Below are 20432 nucleotides of genomic sequence, written 5' to 3'. Positions count from 1 at the left end.
GCCACACCTGGACGAGCACCTGCACCCGGCCGGAGGCGCGCCGCTCGCCTTCGTGGACGCAGTCCCGGCGCTGGAGCTGCGCTTCCCGCGCGGCGCCGAGGTGAGGCCGCGCCGGCTGCGGGGCCGCGCCGACCTCAACGGCCGATCGGGTGCGGTGGCAAAGTACGACGCGCAGGGCGGGCGCGTTGGGGTGGACTTTCCGCCGCCGGTCGGGCTCGTGTCGATCCGCGCCGCCAACCTTGAGATCGGGAGGCACGAGCGCGCGAGGCGGCGGCTCGAGGCGGAGGAGCGGCGCCGGCGGCAGGAGTACGGCACGAGGAGGTGAGCGCACACTCATAGAAGGAAGGATTTACTAGTTTTTTGTGTAGGTGGGGCAAAAAAAATACATATCCGACTGGGACGAAGATGCATCTATCCCTTCATACGGCTCTAATACTCGTGATCTCCTCTCTTTACAACACTCGCCTTCTTCGACGACGTCGCGTCGCGCTCGCCTCTGAGCTCTGTGCTCTGAGAGTGCGGGTGACCGCACCGCGCACACGCCCCTCGCCCGCCCGCCCGCGCGCGTCTCTCGTCGAGACAAGTGAGAGGCCACGCCTCCACGCCTGCTCGCCCTGCTTGGGTGACGCCTCGGGGCTGCCGCCGCGGGGCATAGGTTCGACGGCCTCGTCTCCTCCCTCCGCGCCTCACCGGGGAGTGCCGCCTCTGCCGGGCGGGCGCCTTCCCCTCCTTCCTCCTGCCTCCGGGCGGGAGGCCAGACATAGCCTCCTGGAATATTGTCGACGTGCTCTAGCAGGGCTCGTACGACGCGGCGACCATCGACGACCCTCGCTAAGCCAAGCCGTACCTGCTGGACCTCGACCTCCTCGGGGGCGGGAAGACGGCCAAGCCCATCACGGGATCGCAGCTGCCAAGGCGCTCGCCCGCTATTTGATTGCGTTTCGGATTGCCCTTCGCCGCGTCAAGCGCACCGCGTCAGGCAGGATTGCCTTTTCGTCACGGAACGCTGGGAGCTCCTCCGGCCTGAAGTCCACTGGCGAATCCTCATCCCCGCGGCCGATAGTCTTCTCCAGGGCGTCGCACGCCGCAGCCGTGCGCGTCCCTGGGATCGCCGCGCGCAGCCGTCGATATGCGAGGACGCGCGATCTGCAGCTTGGCTCGTGCAGAGGCACGAGGCTGCCGCCCACGCGGCCGAGAAGTGAGCCGGTTGCCGCCTTGGCTCCTAGGAAGCCAACCAGCCGGCGCAGGTGCTGCTCGCGCCGGCTCGGGCCAAGAAGCTGCTCGTAGTAGACGCGATGGTACGGCACACCCGCGCCACGCAGCAGGGCCTCCCAGCGGCGATCCTCTGCCTCCATCGAGCGGATTCTCGCGAGCGTGCCGTTACTCCACGAGTAGCGTGCGCTCGAGATCTCGTGCGCGAGGCTCGCATTGTTCGTATGCCACAGCACAAAGGAGGGGTGCACGACCGAGACACAGTCGCACCATTGCTCAGGGTTGGCACCTTTGGCCGACAGCCCGCATTGCACCGCGTGGCCGTTGCAATGAAATTCTCCCCGGCAACCGCGCGCGACCCACACAGCCGCCGTTATCGAGTCTCCGACACACCCAAAGGTGCTATTGCCTGAGCCGTCGCGGCTACACCGAGCGCGGCGGCTGCGCTGCCTGGCCAGCGACACGCTGCAGCCGGCCTGCGTTCTGTTGGCGTTTGTGCCTGCCACGCCTGACGAGCGCACAAAGCTACGGGCGGACTGAGATCCAGAGGCGATGCTCAGAATCTTGGCGCCTCGCTCCAGGTGCACCACTGAGATGCCCCTCCTTCGGAGCCAGTCGAAGAAGGGGGCGTCGCCGCTGCCACTGAGCTGCCGGGGAACCTGGTCGTACATGAGCTTGTATCCGGCTGCAGCACGCACCGTGCTATTCGCGCAGTCCCGTGCGACGGCTGAGAAAGCGCTGTCCGCTCGCCTCTCCCACTGCTCCCACGTCACTGTGTGTAGCCGTCGGCGGTAGCCCATGTATGAAAACTCAATGAGCAGCTCGGCGTTAGGGACACCCGGCAGGAGTGCTCGACCCTGCGCCGTTCCCGAGCCGCAGGTCACACCGGGCTGCGCTATCAGCACCTGGCACAGCCAAGTCGAGCCACTGCGCTGCGTCGTGAGTAAGAGGAATGGTCGGCACGCCATGCCAACGTGTTATTGCAATACGGTTGGCAAGTTTCTGAAGCAGGGATCCTTCCTTGAATAATAATAACGCGAGGCCCCAAATCAGCGGAGCTGTGGGGATAGGAGCGCCGCAAGCGGCGTGGCGTGGAGCGGTTGTGCATCCCTCCGGGGGCCCCTCTGCGCCTCCGGGGGCCCCGCAGTGCCAATTCTCGAAAATCAAAAATTCTCGCGTTCCTACATGTTTACCGCGTCGAGCTTCCCACCAACCAGTACCAACACCAGTGCCGCGGCCCGCGGGGGCGACGGTCCACAAGCATCAAGGCCCACGCTAGCTCTCGGATAGTCTGCGGCAAAAAATCGATACGTCGTGCGTCTCCCTCAGATGACGCATGCCGAGCGTATTCCCACCGAGGTCAGCTGCCACGCGTCGCTCGCGAGGCAACTGAGCCGGACTCGCTGTGTTTCTGGTGGCAACTTTGGGTGCATCGGAGATGCCACGAACGCGACACTCTGGATTTCTCGCGGCTGTCAGGGCCATTTCAGATGCAACCGCCGTTGTGACGATTGGGACGCCACGGATCCCGGCCGTTGTGACGCAGAAGGGTGTCGGTGCGACTGCGTCCCCAGCATCGCACTGCGAGGAAGGGGCGATGTGGTCAGCAGAGGGGAACCTCCTCCTCCGCCGTCCTCTACGGCTGTCGCAAAGAACGCTTTGAACGAGGGACGCGTGCTGTTCATGCGCTCCACCAAGACGGGCAGTACCTCTGTGCTGGGAGCCATCCACAGTGAGACACACCCTAGATCTGACGAGAGACTGACCGGTCAGCTACCAGTCCGGCCCCGGCGATTGTATTGACCTGCTCGCCTCGAACGCGTGTCAGGTTGGGGTGGCTGCGTTCGGGTGGTAAATCATGACGGAGGGTGCTACAATATCTCAAACTGCATCGCCGCCTCATTCCAAGGCGTTCCCGTGGCTGGCCTGCGACATCCGTACACGAGGTATGCGTCGCAGGAAGCGCACGCCATGTCCCGCAGGGACTTTACCATCAACCGCAACCTGACGAATCTCGACGGTTTCTATGCGCCCATCGAGGCGGCTTGTGGCGGCGGCGCAGAATGCACCAGGCGCGAGGTGAACAGGCGGGTCCGCGTGAGGATGCGAGTTCTGCTGTGGCCTCAGGCGTTCTGGATTCGGCCATCGACTCTCATTGTCTGCGTCTCGGAGAATGCAACCCTGACCAACTTGCGTTGGGGGCGGGCACTGAACCACCTTTGCAACACAACTGTCACAGACGAGGAGACAACGCAGGATGCAGCAGCGAACCGCAGGAGCACACACACGTACAACGACACACGGGCATACAACACGAGCCTCATCGCGCGCGTCTTCCGAGAAGACGTGGTACTGTGGAATCGGCATTGCGCTGATGGTGGCGAGGGGTGGGGCGAACGGGGGCGTACTGAAGAACATCCGCGCGCTCGTCGGGTTCTTTTCTCGTCGGGTATCACCCCGCTTCGTGCCACTCTGTGACTGAGTGTGTGTTGGAGTTCATATACAGCATACATCATACAGACGCACGGACAGCCTATGAGCCGTCTCAACTTGAGGGCTCGGGTTTAAGCTCTGAGGCGGGGCATGTCCTAACATCAGTGGACACACCTCGCCGCGACCCACAGCCCATGCCCTCCCCCACACCAGCCCGCCGCCGCGACGCGACGCGTCACTGCGCGGCGGCGCGCGAGGCCAGCGCCAGCAGCCTCCTCGTCTCCTCCGTGAGCCGGTCGCAGTAGTCCGGGGTGGTCGGCCTGGTGTGTCGGCCGCGGGGGCGACGGGGGTGAGCAAGGCTACGAGTATACCTTAAGGTACACCGACCTCGTGCCGGTGTTCGATCGCTGTGGACACGGCTCGGATACGGCCGGCTGCAGCCGTGTGCGTGGTGTCGCTGTGTGCTCGGCACGCGTCAGCCCCCCCCTCCCCATATCTCCCCATATCTCCCCCATATCTCCCCATATCTGGAGGCGGCTGACCCGTCGCACGCGCCATACAGCCCCATATCTCCCCCATATCTCCCCATATCTGGAGGCGGCTGACCCGTCGCACGCGCCGCTGCGCAGCGCCGCGTCGCACGCCGCCGCCGCGCCCGGGAAGTCCTCGTGCTGGTAGCGGAGCAGGCAGGTGTAGTAGCCTGGGGAGATAGGGGGAGATAGGGGGAGATAGGGGGGAGATAGGGGGGAGATAGGGGGAGATAGGGGGAGATGGGAGCAGGCAGGTGTGGTAGCATGGAGATGAGGAGATCTGCCGCATCTAGGCCTCGAGATATGCGGAGATCTGCCGCATCTGGGCGTCGAGATATGGGGGAGGTCTGCCGCATCTAGGCGTGTGCAGTCACCGTTCCGGCGCGTGCGCGGCGCCGCCTCGAAGGCCGACTCCATCTCCTGCAGCGCGCGCCTCCTGTCGCCGAGTGGCCACGGCGCGACGGCGAAGAAGCCTCCGAGGTAGCAGTGGCCGACGTGGCCGTCCCACGGCCCGTGCTCGCTCACGAGCTACATGGGTTCGGGTTGCGTGGGGTGTGGGGAGGGTGGGTTCGGGTTGTGTGGGGTGTGGGGAGGGTGGGTTCGGGTACCGAGGGGTAGGGGAGGGTGGGTTAAGTAGCGTGGGGTAGGGGAGGGTGGGTTCGGTATCGTGGGGTATGGGGAGGGTGGGTTCGGGTACCGAAGGGGTAGGGGAGCGCGCCTGCTCTGCCAGCGACTTGAAGGTTGCGCCAGCGCCGGTGAGCGCCTGCCGCATAACGAGTGCGCAGGAGATAGGGGGAGGCAGGGGGAGATTAGGGGGAGATGTGGGGAGCGCCTGCCGCACGACGAGTGCGCGGGAGAGATTAGGAGATAGGTGGAGATGTGGGGAGATGTGGGGAGAGATGAAGAGCGCCTGCCGCACTACGGGTGCGCGGGAGATAGGGGAAGAGAGGGGGGAGATGGGGGGTAGTTTGGAGAGCGCCTGCCGTACGATGCCCTTGGATGCGGACGAGTACATGAAGGCGTCCATCTCTGCCGCGGCGGCGCTCGCGCTGGTTCGGTACGGCGCGTGCGCGGCGCGCGCAGCCTGGACGAGCAAACACGGGTCACTCCCCTCCCCGTCAGCGGTCGCTCCCCCTGCCGCCTCCGCATTTCATTCCGCAGAGGCCCCTTCTTGTGTGCAAGGGAGAGCGAGACTCATCATTTAGAGAATGCGCGCCTGGACGAGCGCGAGTGCGCGCGGCCCGTGCTCGCCTACGTGGTGGGTTCGGGTACCGTGGGGTAGGGGACGGTGGGTTCGGGTACCGTGGGGTAGGGGAGGTTGGGTTCGGGTACTGTGGGGTAGGGGAGGTTGGGTTCGGGTACCGTGGGGTAGGGGAGGTTGGGTTCAGGTACCGTGGGGTAGGGGAGGTTGGGTTCGGGTACCGTGGGGTAGGGGAGGTTGGGTTCGGGTACCGTGGGGTAGGGGACGGTGGGTTCGGGTCACCGTGGGGTAGGGGACGGTGGGTTCGGGTACCGTGGGGTAGGGGAGGTTGGGTTCGGGTACCGTGGGGTAGGGGAGGTTGGGTTCGGGTACCGTGGGGTAGGGGAGGGTGGGCTGGGGTACCGTGGGGTAGGGGAGGGCAGCCGCGCGCCCCAAAACTTCTTGTTGGCGGGTGTGTCGAGGGTGCCGTCGAGGAGAAGGATGTTGCCGCTGCCGCGGATGCGCATGGCGCAGTTGAGCGCGTTGCCCGCCATCAGCTTCAGCTCCGCCGCCGCCACCGCGTCGGCGTGCGCCGCCCTCGCCGCGGCCTCAAAGATGTCGGCCGCGGCGAGGCAGTTTGGCACCGACCGCTTCTTCATCAGGTCGTGCGCGCGGGCGGGCGAGGGCCGGCGCGACACCTCGGTCACGCCCATTGGCATCCGGAGGCCAGCGTACAGCCGCCGGTCCGGCACACAGACGCTGCCCTGGCGCACACAGCCGTCGGAGCACTTGCGCCAGAGGAAGCCCCTCCGTGAGCACGTGTCTGGAGGAGGTGGGAGCTCCGGCGGCGGCTTGTTGAAGAAGACGCCGAAGAGGATGGCCGTGCCGAACCACGCGATGATGCTGGCGTAGTGAAGACACCTCATATGTCGTCGGATCGTCGGATGCAGTGAGCTCACGGGGCAGAAGCCGCGAAAGGAGGGCGCCTGGGTCTAAATTTAGAGCGTGTGAATGAACTTTAGTGATAGTTTAGTGCGCTATTTAGTGCGTGTTCGAGTGCGTATATAGTGCGACTTTAACGCAAATTTAGTGCAAATTTAGTGCAAATTTAGCACATATTTAGCACATATTTAGTGTGTTTTATCTCCAATTTAGCGCCACATTTAGTTCACTTTAGGTGCGGGCAGCTGCAGTACATTTAGTGTGGGTCCCGCATCTTTAGTGCGGGCACGCACCTTTAGCACGGCTTCCCGGCCACACCACAGCTAGCCAGGGCCGCGTGCTTTGCTCCTTGGCTGCCAAGAATGCACCACAGGAGATGCCTGGCCCCTGCCCTCATGACCCAAAGGCAGGCTCCCAGTGAGGCTAGATATGCCGCCCTCCAGAGCAAGATCTCCCGACTGAGCACAGGCACAGCACCGATTCCCGAGAGGAGGACCAGCACAGTTGAATGCGCCACCGCAAGCAAGCACCACCTCCGACCGCACAACCCATGCTGTGCCCGTGACCACCAGCTGTAATAGAGTAGAGGTGAGGGTCGGTGTTGGAATTTCAAAACCAATGTTGAACCAAAGCGCAAAGGATGAAGGATCCAGACCACGATGACAGAAACGGCCAAATGGCCATGATCCATGTAGTCACCGCAAGCAGCTTTACATACGCGTGTACTCGTAGCATGTTGGATCCAGCCCCAGGCATGCACCTCCTCCTAAGTGCAATGGCAAATACACCGGGTTTTCTTCGTTCGGTTGGGGACGGGACGGGGAACTTTTGCGAGTGGGCAGGGGACTGCAGGGGGACAGGGGGAGGGAGGCCCAGCGAGGGGCTGCGGCTGGATCCTACTGCGCGGCTGGACTAAAGACGCACTAAACCTCGCTAAATCTGGATGTAAAGTCGCACTAAATTTGCGCTAAATTTGCGCTAAATTTGCACTAAAGTTGCGCTAAATTCGCGCTAAATTTGCGCTAAAGTGCGCTAAAGATGCAGTAGATAAACACTTCACACCGCACTAAATTTAGACCCAGGCGCCCTCCGCGAAAAACAGCGAAAATCGCGAAAAAGAATTTCGTCTGCGTGGCACGACACGATTCAGGGGAAAAATAATTTCGACCTGATTACAATGATACAGCACACAACGAATCGTGTACACGTAACTCGAGAAAGCCTAGCGGAAGTTGTCCGCGCCGAACGCCACAAGTATACAGCGAACGAATCACGCACGACACTAGACAAGAGCGACACAGGAGGAGGAGGAGAGAGGGAGGGAGAAGAGCAAGCACGTCGACCCAGCCAGGCGCCGGGAGGGTCCCGACTGCCGCCGGCTCCCATTGGCCGGGCGCCTCGGCTGGGTCCACCATCACCCGCCCCGTCCGCCGTCGGGCGCAGTCTCGGACGCGGCCGCATGATCCATGAAGCCCCAGCACCGAGACCGCTGACGCCCCACCGAGAGTCGCGCAGGTTTGCCGCGAAGCGTTAGGGCGCCAGAGGGGGCGCCCCAAGTATCAACAATGTTACATCGTAGTTGAAACACGCGTCAGACGCAGCGTCTCCCGCTGGTTGTTGGCGTCTTTCAGCAGCTGCAACCGCGTACGCGCCGCGATGCCTGACGTCCCGAGTCCGTTGTGCCGGAGGCCAGGATACGGAAACGGGTGCATCGACTGCCAGAGCCACTGGAAGAAGGACTTCTTGCCCTGTTCGGCATCGGTGAGCGGCGCGTCGAAGTCAAGCGACCGGCAAGTGCCCAAGGCCCACCCATCGCGCTCCGCCGCGCCAGTCGCAGATTCCGAGGGCACATCGCCGTCGCTGTCCGCGAGGAAGAGCGACTGGCTGACCTGGTACAGCAGCATGTTGCGCCAGAAGGCAGGAATGCAGGGCGCCAGCTTGGTGGCCATCTCGTCCATCATCTCGAAGCTCCACTTCAGGAGACGGCAGTCGGTGACGGCTGTGGCCGCGAAGTGCGTCGTCGACAAGAGTCCGACCCGTATGCCAAACACGTTGGCAATATTGAGATCGAAAAGCGTGCCGCTGAAGACTCGCCGCCTCTTCGGCTCCTGCTTGCTGTCATGCGATACCTCGAGCTCGGCCACGCCTTCAACGAGCAAGAAGAAGCTTTGAAGGTACTCGTGGTGGCCGACGATGCTCTCCCCGGCCTTGATGGTGACGAACTCGCCGCGTCGCACCACCTGCTCGAACTCCAGCCGATTCATGCCGGAGCGCCGGTAGAAGAAGCGCCACGTCCGCTCCTCCTCCTCGGTCTTGAAGTGGACCGTGCGCTCGTCGCGCAGCAAGAGCGCCACGACGATTGAGTTCATGATGAAGTTCAGAGTCCCCCAGCACAGCATGTCAAGGAGCAGCACCCGTGGCTCCGACGTCGAAGCCCATCCATCTCCGTGCTGTGGATTGCCTGTCGCCGCCAAGATCACCATCCACATGAAGCCCGCAGCCAGGCAGCTTTTGATGAGCAGCAGGTCTGAGAACAAAGCAGCGAGAAAGAGAAAAATATTAAAGAGCCAGTTGTATGCGTGCGGCACGCCGGTCGCCACATAGGAGGCCATTGCAGGCGATCGACTTCAAGGGGGGGTACAGGCAAGAAACACAAACCCCTCCTTTTCTTTCTTTCTATCTCGCTACCACAGGCTCGCCCTCCGCCCCTGCCCTGGCTGGCCTGGGTGGCATCTCCGCATCATCACGTGCCAAGTGGGAGGGAGGTGGACGGGGCCCTGAGCCGACCTAGCCCCAGACGGAACGGGGCGCCCAACACGTGCCCGGATTACTGTGCCTTCCCCGGGTGCAGCCTTTCGGTTCGTGAAGGGTCGGTGCGTGTCGTGACCCCTTGGAAACATTTTTATCAGGTCAGTCAGGACACGATGGCGGCGTGAGCACGACTAACTACGGATCCGCTCCTAACAGTGGCACGCTGGCACGGCGGCACGCCGCACGCGCCGCGCTGCGCCACCCTCGTTCAGGCTCTTCTTCGAGCGGTGCGCACCCACGAAGAGCCTGAACCCTGAATGGTGGCGGGCATCTTTGGCGAGGCGGCGGCGGGAGCGAGTGACGCGGCCTCTTCCAGCTTACTGGGCAGGCTTCCCGCAGAGGCCGCGACAGCAGCTCTCCAAGGCGACGAGGCGGCGCTGCTGGCGTGGCTTGACAGCGGCGGGCAGGTCAATGCGACCGACGGGGCGAGCGGCATCACCACGCTGATGTTTGCCGCCCACCACGGCCACGAGCGGGTGGTCGAGCTGCTGCTGCAGCGAGGCGCGGAGATCAACCAGCAGGCCAGCAACGGCGTCACCGCGCTGATGGACGCCGCCGCCTACGGCCGCGAGCGGGTGGTCGAGCTGCTGCTGCAGCGCAGCGCGGAGATCAACTTGCAGAGGAGCAAAGGCGGCACCGCGCTGATTCACGCCGCCTACCACGGCTGCGAGCGGGTGGTCGAGCTACTGCTTCAGCGCGGCGCGCAGGTCAACCTGCAAGACAGCGACGGCCGCACCGCGCTGATGGGCGCCGCCATCCAAGGCCACCCCGCCGTCGTGCTCCGCCTGCTGCGTGCGGGCGCAGACACGTCGGCGCGCAGTGCGAGCGGCAAGACAGCGCTGCAGTGGGCCAAGGAGGAGGGCCACGCCGAGTGCTTTGAGGCCTTCCGGCAGCACGTCGCGGAATTGGCCACGGCGGGGCGGCGCGAGGCGGCGGCGAGAGGGGCGGGTGGCGCTTCCTCGGGCGAGGCGGCCTCTTCCGGCCTTCCTGAAGAAGCGGCGAAAGCGGTCTCTTCCAGCTCACTGGGCAGCCTTCCCTCAGAGGCGGCGAACGCGGTTGTCGAAGGCGACGAAGCGGCGCTGCTGTCGTGGCTTGACAGCGGCGGGCGGGTCAACGCGACCGACGGGGCGAGCGATGTGAGCGGCATCACCGCGCTGATGCTAGCCGCCCAGGAGGGCAACGAGCGGGTGATCGAGCTGCTGCTGCAGCGAGGCGCGGACATCAACCAGCAGGACGGCAAAGGTGGCACCGCGCTGTTTTGCGCCGCCGGCCAAGGCTGCGAGCAGGTGGTCGAGCTGCTGCTGCAGCGAGGCGCGGAGATCAACTTGCAGGCCAGCGACGGCGGCACCGCGCTGATGCTCGCCGCCTACTACGGCTACGAGCGAGTTGTCGAGCTGCTGCTGCAGCGCGGCGCCGAGATGAATCTGCAGAACCGCAACGGCGTCACCGCGCTGATGGGCGCCGCCAGCCAAGGCCACTCCGCCGTCGTGCTCCGCTTGCTGCGGGCGGGCGCGGACACGACGCTGCGCTCTGGTAACGGCAAGTCCGCGCTGCACTACGCCAAGGAGAATGGCCACGCCGAGTGCGTGCGCGCCCTCGAAGAGCATGCGGCGGCTGAGGCGGCGGCGGAGGCGGCGGCGAGGGAGGCGGAGAGAGCGGCGGCGGAGGCGGAGGCGACGCGGCATGCCGAGGCGCTGCTAGCGGGGGAGGAGGCGGAGAAGGAGGCGGGGGAGCGTGCCAAGGGGAAGAAGGGAAAGAAGAAGAAGAAGAAGAAGAAGGGCGGCGGGGGCGGCGCTGGGCCGTCGCAGGAGCCCGAGGATCAGGCAGCGCTGGCGACGGGAGAGGAGGCGGAGTTGGCGGCGGCGCTCGAGGAGAGCGCGAGGCTGGAGGTCGGGGCGACGCGTGCGGCGGGGGATCAGGCGCGATTCGCTGAGGGCGCTTCGTCACCGGCGGCGGAGGCGCGGCCTGAGGGAGAGGAGGAGCCGCCGGACGACTTCGTCTGCCCAATCACGACCGAGGTGATGAGCGACCCGGTGATGGCGGCGGACGGGCATGCTTACGAGCGGTCGGCGATCGAGCGCTGGCTCGCGACCAAGTCGACGAGCCCACTGACGGGCGGCGCGCTCGAGCACCCATACCTCACCCCCAACCACATGCTGCGCCGTCAGATCCGGGACTGGGAGGGGGCGCGCAAGGCAGCGTGACCACGCATCCACCCGCACCAGCACCACCCTTGTTCCACGGGGTGCTGGTGCTGGGCGTCTCCCCCTCACCCCGCAGGGTAGAGTAGGAGATGGAGCTGCGGCCCGAAAAAAAACGCCTTTCGTTCGGTTTGCACACAGCGGGGGGTGGGTAGAGCTGCACACATATGTACCAAAAACACCGTGCAATCTCCGACGCGATTCCAACATCCAAGTGTGAGATAGAGCCCCTTGTTTCGCGCCGGAAAGGCGCGAATCCCTGTGTGGGCACGCTTGGGACTTGGGTAGAGTAATGTGTGTGCATTCGAGATTCGTTCGGTGTAAATCTCACGCAAAATAATGATACACACAACGAATCGCAACTCGGGATGATCGAGATCGTACAGGTGGAACAGGTGCATGAGACACAAGTGACGTATACGCGAAGTTTATGCCTACACAAGGCCCGTTAGCGCCGCGCGACACGGCGCTGCTGCCTCGCTGCTGCACACCGCTGGGAGCGGGAGCCTGCAGCCCTTTGACGCTGGCCGCGCCACGGGGCCCTGGTTGGAAGCGCCGAGCCAAGCCCCCCCCCCCCCCCCCCCTCCCTCCCCCCGGGCGCCCGCCCCGCCGCCCGCTTCAGCTTCACGGGGTGATCAACGGCGCCGCGCCAAAGGCGGTGCCACTGGCACGCCAAGTCGCGCGCGACGGGGTCGACGCAGCTTCGGGTTCGAGGAGCGGCGCGGCCAACGTGGAGGTGTTACGACGGCGGCGATGCTGCACCCAGGCGAGGAGGAGAACAACGAGCGTGGGCGGCACGGAAGCTAGCATGGAGCCGATGCCTAGCGGTCCGAAGTCGTTGATCGCGAGTGAGGCCTCGACGAGCGGCGCCTGAGGGGAGGAGTAATGAACCGTCATGCTTTGCCTTCCCTATACGACTCGGGGATGAGTTGAGCGTTCGGCGCCTGGCCGAGGTTGACTATCGACGAGACGAACATGCACAGCCCCATGATGCTCCCCATCGAAGTGGGTCCGAAGGTGGCGCCGTTGAAGGCGGCGAGGATCGAGAACAGAAAGGCGCGGAAGGCGGCGAAGACGACCGCGCCGAGAAGCTGCGCCGACTGCGCCGGCACGAGCTGCAGGAAGTTGTAGAGCAGTCCCAGAGCCGAACAGACGAGGAAGGTGCCGATGAGGTCGAGGTAGTGGATCGAGGCCTCGATGAAGGGCACCGCGGCGAAGCCGAGGGGGATGATGAGCCCGATGATCGAGATGACGCGGTCGACGTCAGGCCAGTCATAGAGCAACGCGTACTCGCGGTTGGTCAGGTCCACCGAGCCGAGGTAGAGGTTGGAGCGCGGCACCTGGATCGCCGCGTAAAGGCAGACCGCCACAAACTCGAGGGTGCGCACCTGCTCGAGGAGCGGCTTTGAAGGGAGCGAGTCGGCGTGCGGGCTCTTGGCCTCCTCGGCTGACGGCGTGCTGTCCACAGCCCGCGACTCCTTGAGCTCCTTGGCGTTGACGATCCAGGCGAGGATGAGGAGGGCGTATACGCCACCGGCGAGGCCGACGAAGAACCACCAAAGCGTGCTGAACGGCACGCCGGCGTCGTACGCCATCTTGAAGAAGGTGAAGATGATGCAGCTGCCGTCGAAGAGGCACGCGGTGAGTTCTATCACAACGTTCATGCTCGACTTGAAGAGGAAGGGTGCGGAGTAGGCATTGAACATGGTGAACGCGCCGCCAACCGAGATCATAGTGAACGAGACGAGGAAGAGGTCAAAGCCGGTCTCGCGGTTCACGTCCTCGCACACTGCGATCCCAATCAGCCCGGAGATTTCGAGCACGGCCGCCACCACCGTGCCCACCGCCGGCCCAAACTTGTCGACGAGCATGCCGGCGGGGATGGAGAGGAACGAAACCGCGGTGCTCCCAATCGTGAACGCCAGGTTCAGAGAGTTTGCCTGTGCATCGCATGGCGCGGGCTCGCCCACGCACTGATGGCTGTAGAAGCCCTCGTCTACCAGCATCGCGCTCAATGGCGCCCAGCCAAAGATGATCCCACTGAACAAGAAGACCGATGCCAGGTCGGCGACCAGCAGGAAGCCGCGCTGTCGGAATTTTGCAGCCGCCTCGGAATCTTGCAGCCACATCGCACGCCTCCTCCACTCAAGCCTGGAGGGGAACACAACGAACGCGGTGCGCGCTTTTCTTTATTTCCCTTCTCGCCGGAGAGACCACTGGAGCCAGAGAAACGAGAACAAGAACCCCGGGAAGGATAAAAAATCGTGGAGCGTGACAGGATAGCTATCTCCACCTATCTCCACCCAGGCGAGCGCGGCGCGGCAAGAAGACGCGGCCGAGTCGCTGCGGCGGACTGAGTCGGAGCTGCGGCGGACCGAGTCGGACTGCGCGCCGTTGAGCCTCAACCATGCACTGGATCGCGAGTGGCCTGATCCTCTACGCGTTCGCGGTGCCCTCGAGCATCACCGGCGTCGCCTACACCTTTTACCACTCCGGCGTCCTCCTCGGCAGTGGCATGTGCATCCTCGCGACGGCCGCCTCCGCCTGCGGGGCCCTGCTGCTGCTCAAGCTCATCCTGGGAGCTCCACAGGGGCACCGGAGGCCGCGTATGTTCTCCGACCTCGGCGCACTCGCCACCGGCCGCATCTCCGGCGCCAACGCCGCGCTCTGCCTGCAGCTGACAAACTTTGTCCTATACCAGCCTGTCGCGCTCCTTACCACAGCATCCGCGATGCAGGTAGGCGCACGCCGAGCCCACGCCCTCGCACAACGCCGCTCGTCTCCCACGTACACACCCACTGCCGGGGGAGCCAACCACCCCATCCTCGCCCCGTCTTGCCCTCGCCCAGCCCTGAAGCATCGGCGTCCGCGCGCCAGGATGCGGTGCAACCCGAGGGGGAGACGTGCACCAACTACTTCATCTTTTTGGTCTCCCTCGTCTGCTTCGCCGGCACGCAGTGCCGAGAGCTCAAGTACGCCTCCCTCCTCGCGGGCATTGCACTGGTCGCCGGGGTTGGCGTCGCGGGGCTCCAAATCTACATTGCCGCCGCCTACTCGCCCGGCCACGGCGACACGCACGGCAAGGGGGTGGGCGACCACGAGCACCGCAACCGCGGCTCCGAAGCCGTCTGGGACAAGTTTGGCCCGCCCGACCCGAGCAGCAGGTCTGCTCACCCACGTGCACTGGGCCTTGCACTTTGAATGCCGTGCCGGCTCCTGCCGCGTGTCCGGGTGTGGAGATACGAGGGCTGCCTGGGCCTTCCCCCACCACTCGGGTGTTGTCGAGAAGTTCCCCTCACCTCACCTCACCCGACCGCAGCAGGACCGCCTCGGTCGAGATGGCCCTCTCCCTGACGACAGCAATCTGGGCCTACGTGCCCTCGCTGCTGATCGCCGAGCTCGCGTTCGAGATGGAGTCGCCCGAGCACCTGAGCCGCTCGATCGCCCTCTCCGCCGGCCTCAACGTCGCCACCTTCCTCGCCGTCGGGCTCTCCGTCTGGTGCCTGTGGGAGGGGGGCGTCGACGACCCGATCACGCTGAGCGAGGCCGCCTCCTCGCCGTCCGGCACGTCTGCTGCGTCGGCCTCGCTCCTGACACCCCCCCCCACCCCCGCAGGGGTGGCCCAGGTCCTCCTTCGCCGGCCGCCTGCTCTCCTCGCTGCTCTGCCTCTCAAACTTTGTCGGCTACTGCCTCGACTCGGTGCCTCTCGCGCGCTGGTGCCAGCGCCGCTTCGTGCCGCGCTTCAGCGGGCGGTGGGACCTGCGCTCGGTCGGCCGCTACGCCCTCATTTCGGCGCCGGCGTGGGTCTTTGGGGTGCTCGTCGCCGTCTTCGTCGGTGCGCAACCTCCCGCTATCTCCCGCTATCTCCCGCTATCTCCCGCAATCTCCCGCAATCTCCCGCAATCTCGAGGTGTGCGCCTCCAGCTCCTGCCGCAGCAGCCCGCCCTGCTCCGCTCCTCCTCCGAGCGCTCTGCCGCAGCGCGTCGCCGGCCGTCAGCACCGCGCTGAGCTCCTCCTTCTTGCTCACCCTCGCCGCCCGCCCGTTTCTGCGTTCGGGCTCGAGCGTCCCCCCACACCCTCTGCAGGCTCGCCCTCTGGACTCTTCGTCATGCTCTCCTGGGCGACCGCGCTGACGGTGCCTGCGTGCAACCTCATCTTCCCCAGCATCTTCACCCTCTGCGCGTTGGGCCCGCCGCCTCCAGCTGCGCGCTCCCAGGCGGCGCTGACGCGCTCCCTCTTGAGCGATGTCGAGGCGCCCACGCCTGGGCGGTGCATACGCCAGTCCCTCACGCGCACTGAGGGGGCCATCGCCGCCTGCGTGCTGCTGTGGGGGCTCTTTGCGTTGGTCATCTGCACCTACGCCGCCATCGGGAAGACTTTCGACCCCATCGTGCGGGGGCCGCAGGTCCGCCGTTTTATGGGGGCCCTATCTCTGACCACATCGAGATGCGTGCGGGGGAGATGCCCACCCCACGCTGTATCGACACGTTCACCTCGCGTTACTAGGTAATCGGCTGCGAGGGCTGGGGCATCTACAAGTCCGAAGGCACCGAGTTCCGTGGCTTTGGCTGGTGAAGACCTAGTTTGTGCGATTTCGGGCTCGGGGCTGTGCGTAAAGAAAGAAAGAAAACAGACAACCCAAGGGAGGGATGTGCGTTTACGAAGACATCGGTGTCGAAACACCTCTGACAGCGCTCAGAGCCACGTTTTTTCGGGCAAGGCGTCTATTCGATGCTCTGCACGTTAGCTGTCCGGGAGGCGTCCGGGAGGCACCTCCCGGACATCAAATGGGGCCGCCTGGTGGCCTCAGAGCGCCAGCCGAAGCAACCCTCGTCGTGCCCCGACACCCCCCCGACTCATGCTGTGCCGCTCTTGCATGTGTGGCCGCTGACGGCGGGGCCCCGTGCGCGGCTGCGCCGCAAACTCGTGACTGCCGTCGTCACACCTGTCCACAGATGCGACGGGTGCCTGTCCGACCGCGACAAACAGGCCTCGTAGCGGATCGCCAGCCCGCCCTTTGCCTCCGCAGACGCCTAGCCGAATCGTCGTTACCTTCCGCAGACCGAGACTTCCGAGCGGGCGCGTTCTATAGATGACGGTCACGCCCAACTCACCAGCCTTGTGGCCTGAAACCGATTCTGAGCCCTGCCTCCGCCGAGCGGGTATGGCCGCTGCCCGGCGGCCCGCGGCACGAGTCGGTCCCCCCCCTCCCCGCCGTCCCGGTTCCCGCAGGTGAATTATTGCGATTTCGCCACCCTCCTCGCCGCCCTCTCCGCCACTGTCGCCTCCGCGCTCTCCTCCGCCGTCGCCGCCGCCCTCGCCTAACCGCCCTCTCCGCCACCCTCCCCGCGGCCTTCTCCACCGCCCTCTCCGCCGCTCTCTCCTCCGCCGTCGCCGCCGCCCTCACCGCTGCCGTTGCCGCCGCACTCCTCCCCGCTGCCGCCGTCGGCCTCACCCTCCCCGCCGTGCCGTCGGTCTCGCCGTCGCCTTCTTCCGTGTCGCTGTCGCCGCTCCGCCGTCCGTGTCGCCGTCGCGCCGCCTCGGATCTGTCCGTGTCGCCTTCGCCGCCTCCGTCCGTGTCGCCGTCGCCGCTGCCTTCCTCCGTTTTGCCATCCCCGCCGCCGATCTCACCTTTGCCGCCTCAATCCATGTCGCCGTCGCCGTCGCCGCCGTCGGTCTCGCTTTCGCCGCCTCTGTCCTTGTCGCCGTCGCCGCCGCCGCCGTTGGAATCGCTCTCCCCGCCGCCGTCGGTCGTGTCGACTTCGCCGCCTCCGTCCGTGTCGCCGTCGCCGCCTCCGTCCGTGTCGCCGTCGCCGCTGCCTTCCTCCGTCTCGCCCTCCCCGCAGCAACCTCGCTTGCCGTCGCCGTCGCCGCCATCGGTCTCGCTTTCGCCGCCTCCGTCCGTGTCGCCGTCGCCTCCGCCGTCGGATTCGCCTTTGTCGCCTGCTCCGTCCGTGTCGTCCTCGCCGCCGTCACGATTCGGCATACACACAGTTTGCACATCTGCAAGTTCTTCTTGATGTACACGGCGGTGCAGCCCCTGGCAATTAGCGGGCAGCTCAAGGCATCGACGCTCTCGCCGAAGCCCCTGTGCACTTGCCGCCGTTTTATTCGGCGCAATGGCCGGCGTTGAAGCTCCGAACCCAGGCGCAGCCGAGCCCGTTCAGAGACAACACCAACAACCTCTTTCACTCATTCTTAAAACAGTACCGGCCGGGATTTCGAAGATAGTGCTAAAATGGATACCTGGAGAATGGCATTTAATTTCGCGGACCGGCTCTTTTAGCAATCAGGTCATGTCACCGCTTAATGTGCATGTGCGTGGCCTACGTCAGAGACCAAGTGACCAGCCGTCCCGGGCAATTTGTGACCCGTCTACGCCCTCGCGCCTCGGGCGCGGCCGGCCACCGCCGGCTGCCCCGTTGACTTCCCCGCCGCGCTAGGCGTTCGTTCGCAGTAATCTGGCTTAGTTCAGAGAGGTCGGGTCGTCTCTATGCGTATCACAGCGCGGCGCTGGCCTGCGCATGGCGGGCATGTGGTCGAATCAGTCAATCATTTGATGTTAGTGCCAAAACCGCGGAACCGAAAATGGCGTTTAATTTTGCGCACCTGCTGTCCGCCGCCTGCGGCGGCGCTGCGCGCCGCCTACGCGCGCTGCGCGCGCGTTTTTTCTCTCTTTTTCTGTCTTTTTCACAGTGTAATTTTACCAAAAAAATGCCGTTTTTTCAATTTGCTGTCGCTCGAAGCCGAGGAGCTGGCATCGCTCGTTGGCCAGAAGCCGATGGAGCTGGCTGGGCTGGAACAGCATCTGCGCAAGCTGCTCTTCCAGACCGGCGCGTTCACGACGGCCTGGTCCTGGGTGCTCGTCTACTATGGCACGTGGCATTTGCTCGCCGGCGAGAGCCCGCTGCAAGGGCAGGCCGGCCTCGGCGCACACGCCGAGCGAGAGGGCATGCTCTTGCTTCTCGCGCCATATCTCGCCGTTAGCGCATCCGCCGCCGTGATCCTGACCCAGCTGAAGGCGGCCCCTGGACCCATGACTGGCGCCATAGTGGCTGCTGTCGAGTTCTTTCCGTCACCGATCTTCACCGCCACGCTGCTCGCATTCCTTGGCCGCTTTTCCAGCGGATTCGCTCTTAGCATCTGGAACCTTGGAATATCTTGGGCGGTGGCATTTGTGGTGCACTTGCTGCCCACCACGGGTTGCGCTGGCAAGGTCGGCGACGTCGTCCGCAAGACTGTGGGATTCGGCCTGGGCGTGGCTTGGAACAACCTCTTCAGTCGCGCGGCTCCCGAAGGCTACCAGATCATGGCGAGCACGATCTACCTGGGCATTGTGGTGCTTCTAGCGGCCCACCTGGCCGCTCCTGAGCCTCGCGCAGATGCCACCCTGAGATCACGGCATGCCGCAATGATGTGCTTCGCCTCGCGCGTCGTGTGCGCCTTCTCGCTGTCGGGCTGGCTATCAAAAGTGATGCCCTTGTCGGGCCTGCTCGGAGATGTGTGCTCGCTGGTGCTGCTTCTGCTGCTTGGCGCAGTGCTGTCAGGCTGGCTGGCCCGCGCAGACCTGGAGGGGGGCGGCCCCGCCTGGGCGGAGGAGCGAGCGCAGAAGCATGACTGGGGCAGTTGCCTGTTGCGCGTCTTGATCTTCGTGCCTTGTGTGTGGTGCTGCTGTCCCTGGATTCCTGTGCTCTGGCTCTTTGCCGGCAGCGGCCCTGGCGTGAAGGATCGGTGGCTCTCGCTCGCCACCACAGTCTGCGCGCTTGCTGCCTCGGTGGTGGCCACGAACCTGATCACTGGCTCCATTGACATGCTCGCAGCTGCTGCTGGGATTTGCGACGCACAAACTTGCAACGCGCTATCCTTTCTGGCTTTTGAAGGCGCTGCCGCAGCTGTTGTTTCGTATGTGTTGCTCCAAGGGATCAGTGAGATCGACGACACTCCCAAAGTTGCAATGCCTGCACGCTTGGACGAACATCTGTTACCGCCGGCTCCTTCTGCACCGCCTTAGTCGATTTTGCCGGTGCGCAGGAGGGCGAGCTCGAGCCAAATTGTGCGCCTTGCAAGGCGCCCGAGTATAGCTGCATATCAGTTTGCAGCGCATGTGAAATTTGCTCTACCGCCTCGTTGATCACCGATTGGCGAGGGACAATGAGCGAGACGGGCTGTGCTCGGGGGGCCACCGAGGGTTGGTCCATACGTAGTCTGTGGGCATGCATGCTGTACTCTTTTTTGTACCTTGACACAGTATATCAATCTGGTCCTGTGCTCTCTCGCTCTGGGCTCTGCTAAAGCCGCGTACGGCGCGTACAGGGTCAAGGGTATGTGTGTTGCTGTTGCGTGTTGGACGGCGAGGTCGATGGAATGTGTTTTGACCTGTGGAAATGTGTTTTGACAAGAAAAAGAATGCACACGCTTAGCAGCAATGTCATCGACGTGATCCTGACGGCTGTCGTGTAAAAAGAACATCACGCACGCGCAGCACGCTCAGGCGAGGGACTCCACTCTTCAGCACAACGCCACCACTTGTGTGTGTGGAGAAATTTGGCTAGTTCCAATTCACTCTGACACGCTAATCTTGAAAACGCGTCCAACGGAGCTCCGTGTTGCTCCCAGCGCCCTCCCCCGAGCTTCCTGCGGCCATGGCCGGTGCTACTAGTATGGGGGGCTACCTGGCTACCGCGAGAGCGACCCAACTCGTCGACATCGTCCGATGATGGTGCCTCAAAGTCAGCCTTCGGAGGCTATCGTGGGGTCGAGCCGGCAGTAGCCGCGACATGTGGTTCCACCACCCCTCGTAGGCTTTGCCTCTGCTCGCCACCGTTCCCATGCTGCCTAATGGGATGGAAAGGGAGGCTGGGCGAGCGTATAGAAGCGTGCTCGACCTCGTCGTGGCAACCTGTACCGCAGCGCTGGTAGGCGAGATGAGCGTCGTGCCACTTGACCCAAGACGGGTCGCAGGCGTCGTACCGAGCGCGTCGAGACCGTGTCCTGATGTGATCTGCACGGGTGAGTCACGTCGGCGTCAAAGGAGCGACGTGCGACCTGTCAGAGCTTGATCTCCGATCTCAGCGGCGTCGAGTCATCTCCGGCGCGCGACAAAGGTACATCCACAGGACGCGC

The 20432-nt window shown here is 64.4% G+C and overlaps 9 protein-coding genes across 9 annotated transcripts in view; 5 read left to right on the top strand and 4 right to left on the bottom strand.

Annotated features, from left to right (window-relative positions):
• The window catches only part of EMIHUDRAFT_116051 (hypothetical protein), a gene marked incomplete at both ends in the record, with an annotated part of 4424 nt that extends 4099 nt beyond the window's left edge, over window positions 1-325 (top strand). The window contains one exon of the mRNA XM_005776576.1: window positions 36-325. Coding sequence (XP_005776633.1) covers window positions 36-325 — 290 coding nt within the window. The remainder of the gene's footprint in view (window positions 1-35) is intronic.
• Window positions 326-3880: 3555 nt separating this feature from the next.
• Window positions 3881-6281, bottom strand: EMIHUDRAFT_116049 (hypothetical protein; the record flags this gene model as incomplete). Its single annotated transcript, XM_005776575.1, has 7 exons — window positions 3881-3965; window positions 4252-4345; window positions 4550-4703; window positions 4873-4938; window positions 5017-5093; window positions 5398-5426; window positions 5779-6281. 7 exons carry the CDS (start codon window positions 6279-6281, stop codon window positions 3881-3883), a joined length of 1008 nt encoding a protein of 335 aa, XP_005776632.1.
• A 1584-nt stretch (window positions 6282-7865) lies between these two features.
• EMIHUDRAFT_116048 (hypothetical protein) lies at window positions 7866-8909 on the bottom strand (the record flags this gene model as incomplete). Its single annotated transcript, XM_005776574.1, has 1 exon — window positions 7866-8909. The coding sequence occupies one exon, from the start codon at window positions 8907-8909 to the stop codon at window positions 7866-7868; it is 1044 nt and encodes a 347-aa protein (XP_005776631.1).
• Window positions 8910-11129: 2220 nt separating this feature from the next.
• On the top strand, window positions 11130-11398 carry EMIHUDRAFT_238833 (hypothetical protein; the record flags this gene model as incomplete). Its single annotated transcript, XM_005776573.1, has 2 exons — window positions 11130-11308; window positions 11389-11398. 2 exons carry the CDS (start codon window positions 11130-11132, stop codon window positions 11396-11398), a joined length of 189 nt encoding a protein of 62 aa, XP_005776630.1.
• An 804-nt stretch (window positions 11399-12202) lies between these two features.
• Window positions 12203-13438, bottom strand: EMIHUDRAFT_238832 (hypothetical protein; the record flags this gene model as incomplete). The annotated part of the gene is made up of 1 exon (XM_005776572.1): window positions 12203-13438. The coding sequence occupies one exon, from the start codon at window positions 13436-13438 to the stop codon at window positions 12203-12205; it is 1236 nt and encodes a 411-aa protein (XP_005776629.1).
• Window positions 13439-13638: 200 nt separating this feature from the next.
• Window positions 13639-14613, top strand: EMIHUDRAFT_424460 (hypothetical protein; the record flags this gene model as incomplete). Its single annotated transcript, XM_005776571.1, has 2 exons — window positions 13639-14046; window positions 14187-14613. Coding segments are annotated over 2 exons (833 nt in total), but the record flags the coding sequence as incomplete, so codon positions are not given.
• A 716-nt stretch (window positions 14614-15329) lies between these two features.
• EMIHUDRAFT_367781 (hypothetical protein) lies at window positions 15330-15967 on the top strand. The gene has a single exon (XM_005776570.1). The coding sequence runs from the start codon at window positions 15418-15420 to the stop codon at window positions 15817-15819; it is 402 nt and encodes a 133-aa protein (XP_005776627.1). The 5' UTR covers window positions 15330-15417; the 3' UTR covers window positions 15820-15967.
• Window positions 15968-16950: 983 nt separating this feature from the next.
• On the bottom strand, window positions 16951-17295 carry EMIHUDRAFT_116045 (hypothetical protein; the record flags this gene model as incomplete). The annotated part of the gene is made up of 1 exon (XM_005776569.1): window positions 16951-17295. One exon carries the CDS (start codon window positions 17293-17295, stop codon window positions 16951-16953), a length of 345 nt encoding a protein of 114 aa, XP_005776626.1.
• Window positions 17296-17868: 573 nt separating this feature from the next.
• On the top strand, window positions 17869-19601 carry EMIHUDRAFT_238830 (hypothetical protein; the record flags this gene model as incomplete). Its single annotated transcript, XM_005776568.1, has 5 exons — window positions 17869-17874; window positions 18061-18960; window positions 19036-19257; window positions 19341-19362; window positions 19558-19601. 5 exons carry the CDS (start codon window positions 17869-17871, stop codon window positions 19599-19601), a joined length of 1194 nt encoding a protein of 397 aa, XP_005776625.1.
• Window positions 19602-20432: the final 831 nt, after the last annotated feature.

Source organism: Emiliania huxleyi, assembly GCF_000372725.1.
Source record: "Emiliania huxleyi CCMP1516 unplaced genomic scaffold EMIHUscaffold_277, whole genome shotgun sequence".
NCBI classification, from domain to species: domain Eukaryota; phylum Haptophyta; order Isochrysidales; family Noelaerhabdaceae; genus Emiliania; species Emiliania huxleyi.
This window is presented reverse-complemented; position numbering and strand designations above follow the sequence as displayed.